At 41.0% G+C, this 14698-nt stretch overlaps 1 protein-coding gene across 3 annotated transcripts in view; it reads right to left on the bottom strand.

Annotated features, from left to right (window-relative positions):
• The window catches only part of CAP2 (cyclase associated actin cytoskeleton regulatory protein 2), a 134284-nt gene that overhangs the window by 28376 nt on the left and 91210 nt on the right, over positions 1 to 14698 (bottom strand). For all 3 annotated transcript variants that reach the window (XM_073877608.1, XM_025891109.2, XM_025891108.2), the window contains exons 5-7: positions 7840 to 7983; positions 7419 to 7504; positions 4750 to 4855 (exon numbers count right to left, since the gene is read on the bottom strand). In XM_073877608.1, coding sequence (XP_073733709.1) covers positions 4750 to 4855; positions 7419 to 7504; positions 7840 to 7983 — 336 coding nt within the window. The remainder of the gene's footprint in view (positions 1 to 4749; positions 4856 to 7418; positions 7505 to 7839; positions 7984 to 14698) is intronic.

Genomic DNA, 14698 nt, shown 5'->3' with positions numbered 1-14698 from the left:
GTCAATCTGGCCAATTCATGGAAAAAAAAATCCGTTATTCTGGTAAATTTCAGTGTAAAGATGAGACCTTGGCCATTCAGCTCTTGTTATCTGATCTGCAGGAACTGCCAACAATATTACAGATCTGACCAACTGCAAGGGATGACAAATAACAGTGTCTCGCCTGGGCTCCTGCCAAAAGGCCGATTTATTCGACAAAGTGCGTTTGAAACGCAGCGCTGAGGAAACCGTGTAAATTAATATTGTAAAAGGGTCGCCAATAATTAAACTGAAAACTGCAAGTTGCTTCTGGCCCAGAGTCCTCCTGGACCTCCATCCTGGTGAAGGAAAGCTTACAGAAACGAGAAGATTTTGTTTCCCACAGTAAGCGTAACAGGAAGTGCTCCAGAGATGACCCACAGCTGCTGCCCCCCACTTGCCTGCACACTTGCGCACAGACCCCCACTCCAGTCTCAGGCCCGAAGAATCACCAGCCTCCAAGTCGACATTTCGCCCTGACAACTGAAGGGAGCGACAGTTGCCTGGCACAGCTGCGGTCTTGGGGCGAATGTCAGGAGGTGTGAGTTGGCAAATCCAGTCCCAACTGTGAACTCAGGGGGAGCGATCACTTCTGGGGGCGGTGGGCTCTGGGGAGCCCAGAGCCTCACGCAGCCTGCTGCTGGGCCCCCAAAGCCCCAGAGGGCTCAAATCTCAACATCCGATTTGAAAATGGAGAAAACGCAAGGGTTACTCAAAATACTTGAGATGTTAAGTCACCATAAGCTTTTTGACTGTGTCCCTTAAGATGGAATGTGTTTCTTCAACCTTCTGAGCATTGTGGTATCTGTGAACGCCAACATCACATCTTGCTACATTCTCTTGGATCCTTATCATCTTATAAGTACATTCTGTTTGCATGGTTGTGATCAGTGGGCAAAGCCATGAAGTTATTCCTATTTATTTTTTCTTCCCAAGGACATCTGATCAGAGCATTCTAACAGTCCGTGCAAGAATGCTGTGATTCTGAACGATTATCGTTCATTTTGCTGCTAGGTTGACAGACCATAGTAAGTGAAATCAGTCTGATTTATGCTATGGAGTATGTTTTGGAATCTTTTAAATAGTTTTTAATCATTTAGATTTAAAATTAAAAACTATGGTTTTTTGTTTGTTTTGTTTTTTAAGATTTTATTTATTTATTTGTCAGAGAGAGAGAGAGAGAGAGAGAGAGAGCACAAGCAGGGGGAGGGGCAGAGGCAGAGGGAGAAGCAGGCTCCTTACCAAGCAAGGAGCCCGACGCGGGATTCGATCCCAGCACCCTGGAATCAGGACCTGAGCCGAAGGCAGACACTTAACTGACTGAGCCACCCAGGCATCCCAAAATCTTTGGTTTTTATAATATACTTTGAAATATATATATATATTTTACCCCAAACCTTAGAAGAAGAGGACCAAAATATTAGGAAATATATTTCTATACATACGTCTTAAAGCTTGTAAAAGATTTTGCACATAGGATGTTCCCTGAACCAACACTTTCTTACCATAATCCTTCCTCACTTTTAATATCTGGCCAAAACTTTACCATCAAAGAAGTGAAGTAGGTGCTCTGCTTTATAACAATTACCATTTCATTTCATTTATTTATTTATTTATTTATTTATTTATTTTTGAGGGAGAGAAAGAGCACCCGTGTGCATACATGAGCAGAAAGTGGGGAGGGGCAGAAGGAGAGGTAGAAGAATCTTAAGCAGGCTTCACACCTAGTGCAGAGCCCGACATGGGGCTCGATCTCATGACCCTGAGATCACAACCTGAGCCAAAATCAAGAGTTGGATGCTTAGCTGACTGAGCCACCCAGGTGCCCCTGCAATTACCATTTTAAATCGAATTCTCCCGCAGCATAATATGTGCTTAGTACGTAATAGCTGCCATTACTCTTACGGTAATCTACGATGCCCAATGCCTGCTCCAAGGATTATATTGTATATAAAATATATACACACTTATATAAATATAACATTTATGTTTTATAACAAGTTTTGAAAAATGTACCATGTGTCAGGTCATGAAATCAGTTTAGCAGGTCTCAGCCAGAATTTTATAAAACATGAAATAAAATAGAAAAAAATATTTGAATGCATTTCATATAGAGAAGAAGTGTTCTTGTAAAACTTATTTTAGTATTGTGAACAGGGTGGGTGTGGGGGGTGTGTGTGTATATGTGTGAACTGTATTTCTCGTCATTAGTTGCCTTTTAAAGTTTGAAAGCCATTGTTACAAGGCTTATATTTCTAATGAAAATAATGAAAACCTAAGTATTCACTCTAGAATAAAGGAAAACAACTATGTTTATTTTTCTATAATTAATATTTGATTCTTTTTTTTAGAGGGGGGAGGGGCAGGAGAGAGGGAGAATTTTAAGCAGGCTCCATGTCCAGCATGGAGCTGAAACGAGGCTCCATCTCATGACCCTGAGATCATGACATGAGCCAAAATCAAGAGGCAGATGCTCAACCGAATGAGCCACCCAGGTGCCCCTAATATTTGATTCTTATCTTATATGTTCAAAACACCATTAACTCAGCTTCGTACATTGTGGTAAAAGGTATTGAAACCATTTAAAAGTAATTTTCTTTTCCGTGGGTGTTGTTAGAAAATTAATGGACTAGCTTTTATTGACATGATTATTTCTCACAAATGGGTTCTCTTTTCTTTTCCATTTATCTACCATGAATATAATAATAAGACATCCAAGGACTCTTGCTTGTTGGCTTACTACTCTCTGGTGATGACCTAGTTCCGTGGCAAACACGTGACAATTCCCCTTTATGACAAACTGATCTATAACAAGACAGCATCTCATTGGACGTGTATGAAAAGTAATTCCAATCCATCCACCCAGACACCCACCCGCATCCTTATACAACTTTCCATATTAAAACACTTCAAGCGTTTATGAACTCTTCTCAAAAATCATAATATTGTAGGCAGAAGAAAAATAATGAACTTAGTTGTTGTACTTTGCAACTGTGCATTTTTGCTTATGGAGAAAATAGGAAAAGTAGAAAATAAGAAGAAGTATTAGTCTATGGGGGTCAATGTTAACGTTTGTACAAGGGTTGGCGAGCAAAGGCAGAAGTCCCACACTCCTTTGAAAAGTCACAAACTTGGCATTGGTATTAAGCTGACCTCACCAACATCAATGTTCTGGATGAGAGTTAGGGCCGGGAGCATGGCCACTGGGAGAATGAGAGTTCTATCCCTAAACGGAATTCACAAATTCGCCACTTTATTTTCTTAATATTAACACCAGTTGGACCATCCACTTTGACCATTTAAAGGCAACATTCATTTCTAATGGAAGGAAGTTTCCATGGGAAGCCTTTCTATAACAAGTGCAGAGACTTAAAAGGGCAAGGACGAGTCTAAGAGTCCCCTACCTCACAATTTTTTTTTAAGATTATATTTATTTTAGAGGGAGAGAGAATGCGTGTGTGCGTGAGAGCAGGGTAAAGGGGCAGAGGGAAAGGGGAGAGAGAATCTCAAGCAGACTGCCCTGAGTGCAGCACCCCACCTGGGGCTCGATCTCATGACCCTGAGATCATGACCTGAGCCGAAATCAAGAGTGAGATGCTTAACTGACTGAATCGCCCAGGCTCCCCTTCCTACCTCACAGTTCAGTTCAAACCATTTATTGAGTACTTGCTCTGTGCCAGGTACTGTGTTAGGGGCTGGAGATAGAGATGAGTTTCCAGTTGAGTGGGAGAGCCTCCAAAACACACACATACAAATGACAATCGTATGAGCTGAGGGCTGTGACTGAGCTACATTCAAGATACAAGGAAGCAGAGAGGAGAAACATCCGTTCCAGGGAAGGTCATATGGCATGACCTATGTTTGGGACATTGCAGAAAGGGCTAAACCATCTGAGATCTGCAAACTTTGAAACGACAACAATCTGATTTGGTTTGACCTAAGCACTGCATGTGTTCAGGATTCCACAAGCAGTTTGGCAGTGCTGGGAAGCAGTGAGAGGCGGGAAGAGAGGACGGACCAGGCTGAAGACAAGGGCAGGGCAAAGGTCACGGTCAACATTCAAAGGCTGGGATCTTATCCTACAACTAAGATGCTATTCAAAGCACTAGGACTGCCCGAGTATTCAAAAATATTATTGGAGAAATCTTGAATGCCAAAAGAGAAATTTAAAACATTTAAAAAGACATTTTTATTAGTAATTCTATCTCCTTAAAATTGTAACTATTTTCAAACTTTCCCGTTTCCTTTAATTTTTATCACAGTTTCTTAATATATATGCCATCTTAGTGCTCAAAACCTTTTGCACTCTATCACATTGGCTGGTAAATCATTTCCCATGTAGACATCATATATGTTAGATTTTAAATATTTATTTACTTAAGTAATCTCTACACCCAACACAGGGCTTAAACTCATGATCCTAAGGTCAAGAGTCACAAGCTCTCCTGACTAAGCCAGCCAGGTGCCCCTCATATATGTTACTTTTAACAGCTGAAGAATGTTTCGCTGGGTTCTTACCATGGACAACTTCACCATTTTCTTTCTGCATGTCCTATGGGCAGTCTCCAGATTGCTCCATGACAAATGACACTTGCATAAACAGTTTCTACATACCTATTTTATCTTACGCTTTCCTTGAGGTAAATTCTAAAGTGTGACGTTTCTAGGCAACCAGGAATGAATATTCCTATGGCCTTTCTTTACCTGGGTGGCAAAAGGCTCGGTACTTACGGTTTTGCTCCAAGTAAGGCCTGTGGTGTGGTGTTCCTTGATGTATGCTTGCAGCTCACTCCAAATGCTCAAATATGACTTCACCCAATCCACATGGCGTAAATCGCTTTGTTATAAAAGAGGGTGGAAGAGAGTAGAGTTAGGATCTAAAATGAACTTTAAAAAAGATTGGTGGGAACATGGGAATCCAGTAACTAAGGCTCTGGATGACCCTGGACCAATTGTCTTTCCAATTCTGAAAAGGACCCTGACAGGCTGGTGACCCAGGTCTCTACTGAGAGGAGCCAAATGCCCCCCCTGCGCTCCAGGCGTGGGGCAGAGAGGACCCCGGGGAGTGGACCAGCAATTCAGGCCATGCGTCCTCACGTGATCTCTCACGGGGAGATGAACGTGGAGGGAGACCATTTCTTTCTGCACCGCTTCTAATGCAAAATGAAAAACAATGTGCTTTCAGAAAGGAGAATTGGTATTGGAAAAAAAAAGTCTTCTGGCTTGCTTTTTAATAATCTGATTGCATTATCTGGCCAAGAGAGTCATGAAATTGGGAGAAGTTTAGAGTGGTAAGGAGGGTGCTGTAGCAAGATTTCCTACAAACAGGGAACACCCAGTCCCTAATGCAACACAGAGTTGTAGCACTGGGCACAAGTGCTCAACCAAACGCCTGTTTCCCGAACACAGGATGACTGAACTCTTTGAGGGCAGCTCAGCACTGTGGCTGTTTTTTTGTTTTGTTTTAATATAATAGTTTTTCTGAGATACAATTCACATCCCATACAATTCACCCATTTAAAGTGTATAATCCAATAGATTAGGTCAACAGAGTCATACAACCATCACCAGTCAATTTTGTAAGAGTACATCACCCCAAAAAAGAAATCTCATATCCATTAGCAGTTACCCCACATTTCCCCCAAACTTCCCCAGCTCCGGGCAATTGCTAAGCTATTTTCTGTCTCTATGGATCTGCCTATTCTAGAATTTCATATAAATGGAATCATACAATATGTGGGTTTTTTTTTTTTTTGTATCTGACTTCTTTCACTTAGGATGTTTTCAAGGTTCATCCATGCTGCTCTTGTATCAATACTTCATTTTCTTTTTTTTTTTAAAGATTTTATTTATTTATTTGAGAGAGAGAATGAGAGAGAAAGAGCACATGAGTTGGGGAGGGTCCAGAGGGAGAAGCAGACTCCCCGCTGAGCAGGGAGCCCGATGTGGGACTCAATCCTGGGACTCCAGGATCATGACCTGAGCCGAAGGCAGTTGCTCAACCAACTGAGCCACCCAGGCGCCCAATACTTCATTTTCTTAATGGCTGAATAACATACCATTGTATGGATATACATTTTATCTATCTATTGCAGTTGACGAACATTTGGGTTGTTTCCACTTTTTGGCTATTGTAAATAATGCTGCAACAAACATTTGTGTACAAGCTTTTGTGTGAACATGTTTCATTTCTTTTGGAAATATATCTAGGAGTAGAATTGCTGAGTCTGTCTGTTTATTGCAGTAAAAAATATCGGTACATATTTCTTAAACTGAGTGGTGGATACAGGGAGTATTTTTTCTGTTGTGATTGTATCTTCCATATATTTTATAAATATTCTTTCATATCTACTCAATGTTTATTAAAATGAAAAATAACCTAAAAGTGAAAGTTATGCAAATTTTGAATTGTAATATTGGTCAGTGACCTGGTCCTCAAGTTTCTCCAATTGAACAGCCTAGGCCAGCGAGTGAGATGCAGGAGCCCCTGCATTTGCCAGCTGATGAGCACTTCTGCTTCTGCCACCCAAGAGCTCAGAGGGGGATCCACTCTTGAGCCCGGCTCAATACTCCTATATCCATCGTCTCTTGTGCCCAGGGAATGGAACTTTATTGCTTTTATTTTTGCCTCATTTCTTCTCTGAGTGACTAGATATCAGCCACATCACATTTAGCTAGTTGTTTATAGGGCCAGCCGTGACATTATGTATCAGAGGGGAAGAAATCCCATGACATCCCTTGAGTAGTTTAGACACACTTATGGCATGTCTACATTCGATCCCATTTTCAATTCCAACACCAGTTTTAAGTGTCTCTAGGATCTATTATTTGTACTGTAGAATGCGATGCCTTTTTAATCTGGTTCTTTAGCTTGGTTTGGAGTCATCTATGCTGCTCTTTTTATAGATGTGTCTCTCTTGTCCACCCCAATTGTATTTTGTCTTAACGCACTCATGGTTTCCCTCTCAGTGGCCTGGTTAATTGTCACATCTCATTTCTGTTGCTCATTTACACTTCATTTCCCGATTTCTCCTTTCTTCTCTCTGCTCACCCACCAACTCTGTCTTGGGCAGCATAAAGAGTTGTGACCCTCTAGGGCGGGGCCTTCACGAACCATCACAGAGCTCTCTGGCTGTTGTGGGAATACGTATGGGGGCACACGGATTCAAGTAGGGAGTTTATCATCACAAGAGAACTGAGGCAGATTTCCTAATGCACATACATTATCTGGATAACAGACCTCACTTCCCACTTTGCTTTAGCTGCAAAGGTGGGATATGTCCTTAACATTTACCGTAAACTCGCCTTTGAGAGGAATCAGGGGTTGAACTACATGAAGCTTTGGGACAAATGTCTAACAAGCAAGCAACTGAAAATTTGGCTAATAAAGGAATACGTACCTGTGTTTGTAGTCTTTTAGGACCCTGTTAGTGTAAAAGGTAGCGGCATCGTTCATCTCCTTGACATAAGGACCGGGTTTGGGGGACTGAGAGCAGGACCATCACCCAAGCATAGAAGGAAAAAAAATAGGATAAGAAAGAGAATGTCTTCAAGATGAAGAAAAGCCATGGAAATATTAAGTGAAAGTTGGAGGCAAACATTTTGCTCTGTAAAGGGGCGGGCGTGAGACATTTCCACATCTCAGAACACAAAGCACTGAACCATAAACAGGGTAAGAAAGATCTGGAGCATTCACCTTGAGAGGAATTCCTCGCAGTGTCATAGACAGAGGAAAGAGCCCGAAAGTAGCTAGAAGTTCTCCCAAACACTCCAAAAAAGGGACAAGGTGCCGGGATGCCATTGCACGCAGACAGGACTCACCACAGCTATCCAGCCGAGGGCAGGGATGCTTTCGCTGACAGCCGAGAGATGATTGAACATTTTACTCCCCCGGTTTCTCTCTCGGAAAGTCTGGATTTCCTGAATCTTTTCTGATATTGGTTTCAGAAGCACAGCCACGTCATTCTGCAAGCAAACATTGAGCACTGTGACTAAGGGCAGAATAGAAGCTTGGGCCTCTATCCAGGTTGGCCTCCGCGGGAGTGCTTGGGACCTGTCATCTGTCAGGGGCTTCCAGAATAAGACGGATTGTTGTTGTTGTTATGGTAATACTGTATTTTCATTCTCGGAAGGACAAAAATTGTACATATTTTTAACATTATTATAACTGTCCTCTGGAGACATGGACAAAACCCAGCCATATGAGATAGCCCCTGTTTTAGAGAGTCCTGCATGGGCCACAGGGACACTGAGTGTGGTCAGTTATATTTCCAAATGGAATACACAGATCACACGCTGGAAGGACACAGGCCTAAAATCAGGGTGGGTGAGAGGTTAGTCAAAAGCTATCTCCTTGGGGTGCCCGGGTGGCTCAGTCGTTAAGCGTCTGCCTTCGGCTCAGGTCATGGTCCCAGGGTCCTGGGATCGAGCCCCGCCTCGGGCTCCCTGCTCAGCGGGAAGCCTGCTTCTCCCTCTCCCACTCCCCCTGCTTGTGTTCCCGCTCTCGCTGTGTCTCTCTCTGTCAAATAAATAAATAAAATCTTAAAAAAAAAAAAGGCATCTTCTTGTTCCTGTGGGAACTGATGTGAGGGAGGGTCTTCGGTTTGACCACAGTTCCCCTAATCCATGGGAAAAAGTGGAAATGTTCCATGGAGGCTCTTTTTAAGAAAATGTGATTGCTTATAATATTTACAGTCACCTGAGTCTGGTTTGGCTTTCTACATTGTACCCTGTGAACTTGGCCAACGACCACTGGGTAGCCTAGCTTCTGATTAACTAAATCAACAACTCACTTCCTTATTCATATGAAAAATGACTTTCAAAATTATGTGAGCTGAGTTATGAAGTATCACAGAGACAGGTGCCCGGACCACCTCTCCATCCATCCCTTCAGCAATGTCTACTTTCTTTGGTTTTGAAGTAGATACAAGGTTACCCTGATGTTTTTTTTGTTTTTTGTTTTCGTTTTTTTTTTTTTGTTTTTTTTTTTTGGTTAAATGTGCTCCAAAGAACTAGAAACAGTTTGTACTTCAGCTTTGTAAAAGTAGTTGAAGACGTTTTGGCAATATTTTATGGAATCTTGTTTGCAGGAAGAAAAATGGAAAAGCCCTTAGAACTCCTTCATTTCTTTAACTTCAGAGTAAAGGTTCTCAACTTTGGCCACACATTGAAATTACCTGGGAGCTTTGAAAAACAGAAGCCTGGGTCCCAGTCCCAGAGACTGTGATTTAACTGGTCTGGAGGTGGCCTGGGGTTGGGGGAGGGTGGGAAATGCTCCCCAGGTACAGATTTTAATCACTGCTATAGTGGTGGCTTAGGACCCCAAAGGACAGTTGTTTCTGCCAGGGACAGCTGACCATTAGGGAAGAAATTGCATTCAGGTACAGCAATTTCCAGACCTCACTTCTCCTTCTTGACCCCTTTATAACCCTTCCCCTACAAGAAAAGCACGTAAGGGCTTTGGAATTAGAATGACATCAGTTCAAATCTCAGCTCTGCCACTTACTACCTATGTGACCTCGAGCAAATTCCTTAATCTGAGCCTTGGTCTCCTCATCTGTAAGTCAGAGATAATAATACCTATAGCCCATAGCTACAGGAGATAGAGCATTTTAAGCCTCTGTCACAGGGGAGGTACACCATAAGTGGACGTGATTATTATTACTATTATGCAATTACCTTAGACTGGAGGCAAAAGGGCAGTCCTCTGTAATATGTAATACTCAAATAATGTCTGTGCATTTAAGATAAGAGAAGCTCCAAAGAAACATCCACCTAGGCTAACAGGATGTTAAGGTTATAGAAGTCCAAACTGGGTTGGTTCAGCTTTTGACCGACCCATTTGAGTAGGTCACAATCAGTGTTTCCAAAAGTAACTGAAAGAGAAGAGAAACGATCAGAGGGCATTCACACGTATTTCACGTGGGTGCGTGATTCGTGAATAATTTGTTTCATTTATGCGGCCCATGTACGCATGCGTGTGTATTGGTGTGTGTGCATTTGTGTACTGAACTACATAGTACAATGTATTTCTCATTATGAATCTCAGTCTAAAAGTTTGAGAAGCATGGATCGAATCCAATTCTCCCACCTCACATAACTAGGAGACAAGATTAGTTAGCAAGCATTAGTTGAGCTGGAGCTAGAACCCAGGGCTTCTAAGAAGCCCCGAGACAGTTCTCTGCATTGGGTGCTCAAAAAAATACAGTTAGCTCCCCACACACAGGTTTCCTCTCTGCCAGCAAGACTAGAGAAAGGTATTGTGAAGACATTAAGGGCTCAGGTCTGGAATGAGACTACCTGGGTTCAAGTCCTTGCTGGCCAGTGGACTAAGCCCTAGGCCTTTCCACACATTACCAAACGTGTCTACGATCCCATGATCTCATCTGCAAAATAGTGTTGAGAATGGTCCCTACTTCACAAGGTTGTTAGGAGTAAATGAGAGGACACGTCTGCACTTGGTACAGAGTCAGGTATGTTGGGGTGCTCAGCAAATGGGGGGTGATCTCAAGGTATCTGTCAGTGAAGCCTCTGATTGACCAGATTCACTGCCCAGCTCCTTCTTATCACTTATATGCAAACACAGGGAGAGAGATTTCCTAGTTGGGATATGCAAATGGATAGAGGTGCGTTTTTGTCTGGAAGAAACAAAAGAATTATAGGCAAAGAGAGCAAGGTGCTCTCAAAGTTCTCAGGGGACTTTTTAATTCTTCCATATTGAAGGAGGAGAAAAACAAAAAAAGTTGCTGCAGAAGCTAGCCAGGTCTTGTGGAAAATTCAGGAATACCTTTCCACCTTCTCCTCTTAGAATTATTCCAAAGAAAAGGTCTTATAGATTTGGCAAGGAGACCCTGACTCAGGGTTGTTGTGGGCTGAACTGTGTCCTTCACAAATTTAGGTGTTTAAGTCCTAATCCCTGGTACGTCAGGACATGCTTCTATTTGGAGGTAAGGCCTTAAAAGAGGTAATTAAGCTAAAATGAGCTCACTAGGGTGGACCCCCAACCCAAAAGGACACAGACGTGTAGGAGGGAAGATCATGTGAAGACACAGGGAGATGCCCGCCTTCTGTAAGCTGAGGAGAGAGGTTTCAGAAGAAATCAACTGCCATCTTGATTTCAGACTTCCAGCCTCCAGAACTGGGAGAAAGTAAATTTCTATTGTTTAAGCCACCTAGTCTGTGGTACTTCATTCTGTCAGCTCTAGCAAACTAGTATAAGGGTGTAATGGCTTTACAGGAGGGGCAAACAAGCACCTCTGAACACTCAACAGCAAACAAATCTCTAAATAAAACAACCCTCCCCTCCCCAAACATTCCCTGCCCAAACACAATTCTTCCATGTTTGTTTCTTAATGTCTGCCAAAAGTCAGGTTTAAATGTTCTCCTTGGAATTTCCACTTTTTATTTATTTATTACAGCATTTTTTAAAATTAAGTAAACACTACCCCACAACATGGGGCTCCAACTCACGACCTCAAGATCAAGAGTTGCACACTCTACTGAGTGAGCCAGTCAGGTGCCCCTGGAATTTCACGCTGAGAAGGGAAACATTTCCCTCTTCAACGGATTCTTTTTAGTCCAAATTCAAAACCCAGCTAGAGGTGTGTTATAGGTACTTCCAGAAGACAGCTGATTTTTATTTATGGCAAAACTACTAAAAAGCATCCTGATTTTGTCCAACAATTCGCTAAACTGTAATATTCTTGCTTCAGTGACATTTTGAGAAAGGCCAGAATATCTGAATTGTTGGTGATATCTGGCCTATTGCCCCAAGGCGGAAAATAACCAGAAACATTGTATTTACAATGTTAGATTGATTTATTAAGGCCATCTTCATTTATCTCCAACTTCCCAAGAACAAACTCTAAGGTCTGAGGAGACAGAGTATTCTGGAAGATATTTTATATGGGTTATCTGATGAAAGCATCATAAAGATTGAGAAAGTTTTCTTTTGCCTTAGTTTGGCAATGGCACGAAGAAATGTCCTCATTAAAAAGAAAAAAAAAAAGAAAAGAAAAGAAAAAGAAAAAGCCAGGCTCAGAGATCTAAGTACAACGGCTATTTGCATAACCTTAATAAACAGTATAGCTTTTATTCTGTGCCAGCAGATTTCTCCTGTACTTCAAACTAGGCTTACATTCTCCAGCTCATCCTGAACTTTCACAGCTGGAATCAAACACAGAGAGAACATTCGGGTGATGGTGTGATTTCTGTCAAGACTGGGGGCGTCGGGATGTCAGAGAAAAGGCAAATGTGAGAGGCGATCAGAGGTATTGCCACCTGTTTGAGTATTGAGCCTGTATTAGGCATACTCGATAAATACAGGTTGAAAGGCCAATGTCAATCAAGGGCTTTCCACTCATAGAAGGAGATACATTTACCAGGCGTGCTGGTTTTGTTTTGTTTTGTTTTTTTTTTTTAATGGATGTCCTGGAGATGGCTCCTCAAAAACATCTAGCAATTACGGTGCTTCAGATGGGCTAGTTTTACAAAGGTCTCATTCAGATTACTTTTTAAAAACTCATCACTCAAGTTTCTTTTATTCTGAGAGACCTGTCCCTGAAAGAAAACCATTTTGCAAGGCTCAAATGAAGAGTAACTGAAAAGTCTTGCCTGCCCTTCCCCTGGGTTCCGTGGGCTTCAGCAGAAGGAGAGAGTATTTCAGGACTCCCTGTCTTTATGACCCCAGTTTCTGCTTTAAAGTTGAAGAATTGAGACCCATTATCAGCTTCATCTCAGTTTAGCTCCAGAAATAATTGTTTTGCAGAAAGTAAAATTAAAGAGCTTTATCAGCAAGCTCTGTAGAAACTTTACCCAAAAAGGAAAACCAAATTTCCACTCATGCTATTTTGTAAGGGATGGAGCAAACCCTGGGACTTTGACCTCAAAATGTGTCACTGAGTGAAAGGAAATAAGCCTATTTCTGGAATCCAGGGTTTTTATGTGGTTCAACATCAGGTAGAGAATGGATCAATCCATCATTACTTCTTTTTAAATAATTTTTTTGGATTATAAAATTAATAAGACTATGAAACATTGGGAAAAAAACAGATGGGAAAACATAAGTGAATAATAAACATCCTTAATTCCACTGCATGAAAAAAAAACATGCTAAATGTTTATTCTTTTCTGGTAGATATGCTTATTAGAGATCTCTTCAAAAATAACAATAATTACTTTAAAAACAATGGCTATTAAGAACATAAAGAGGAGTCCTTGAATTCAAGCAGTTCAGTTAAAACAAACAAGCACACAAACAAATAAAATCCCATCTATATATTCTTGGCAAGTACTGTGAAAATTCTATAATTTTAGAAAGAATGTTTTAAATGTAAATACTACAAAAGCATTACTATTACGACTCAGGCAAACTCAATAGCATCAAAGAGAAAATTGGATTTTAACTATTTGAATCCCACTTACATTTAAATTCAAGAAAACTCACATCAAACAGTAATTCTCAGCCAACCAGACTGCCAAGTATCAATCATTATTACTTTGGCTAATGTGTTTTTGTGCAAAGTTCTATGAGGTGACTCCACTTTGGCGCATGAGTGTACATGTGTATGACTTATAGCCCAGAAGATATATATAGAAAGGTATATATCAAAGAGTTAACAAAAATTTTTTGTTTAATTTTATTGGCTTATTCATATATTCTACATTTTCCAATCTGTACCTGCATTTCTTTTGTGATGAAGGGAGAAGTTTTAAAACATCTTAACCAGTTTTGTAACATTTGGTGGTAGAAAAGAATTTTAATAGGTACTATTAAATTTACATATATCAAAAAATGTTAAGCCTCTTCCTTGCTATCAGGAAAGCAGCTTCAGGGAACCATTATCAGAAATTATCAGAAGGAATTATGCAGATGAAGAGTAGGCAAAAGTTATCCAAATCAGGAACAGTATTTGCTTCTAAAAATATATTATTTGGGCATGTGCTAATAAATGAAGCAATTGTTTTCACCATTTTAAGTTAGGAGCAAATATTTTTTCTCAGAAACATTAACTCGAGTTAACCTGCTTTGGTGCAGTTGTAGACATTTCCCTAGGCCAGCTCCCCTTCGTGTTCCTCTTACATAAAATTTTTCCACTGTTCAGAAACGTTTTGGAGGTTTGAGAATATGCCTTGTGGAAAGACTTTTAGAAACACTTTACATTTAAGACAATTTGTAAATTTAAAACATTTGCAAAACTGTCACAGAAGTCAATCTAAATAAACAAAACTCACCGAGCCCTGCAAATGTACATGATACCATGTTAGTTGTCATCATGACAAGTTCCTTGGAAAATATTTGTATATGTTTGTAAGGATTTACATTCCACACATATATCTCATTTTAGGGTTCGCCTAAACTCTCTTTAAAAATACACTTAAGAATCTCAAAGGCTTTTGCTTATATTTCTTAAAAATCATTTTTAAAAAGTAAAACCATGAAGACTTGGTCTCCTTGGGGGAATGAATTTTTTTTTTTTTAAGATTTTATTTATTTATTTGACAGGGAGAGACACAGCGAGAGAGGGAACACAAGCGGGGGGAGTGGGAGAGGGAGAAGCAGGCTTCCCGCGGAGCAGGGAGCCCGATGCGGGGCTCGATTCCAGGACCGTGAGATCATGACCTGAGCCGAAGGCAGATGCTTAACGACTGAGCCACCCAGGTGCCCCATGGAGGGCGGGGG

This window comes from Callorhinus ursinus, unplaced genomic scaffold, assembly GCF_003265705.2.
Source record: "Callorhinus ursinus isolate GAN/ISIS: 27379988/994484 unplaced genomic scaffold, GSC_fseal_2.0 scaffold26, whole genome shotgun sequence".
Taxonomy (NCBI): domain Eukaryota; kingdom Metazoa; phylum Chordata; class Mammalia; order Carnivora; family Otariidae; genus Callorhinus; species Callorhinus ursinus.
Note: the sequence above shows the minus strand (reverse complement) of the source record. Positions and strands in the feature narration are given on the sequence as shown.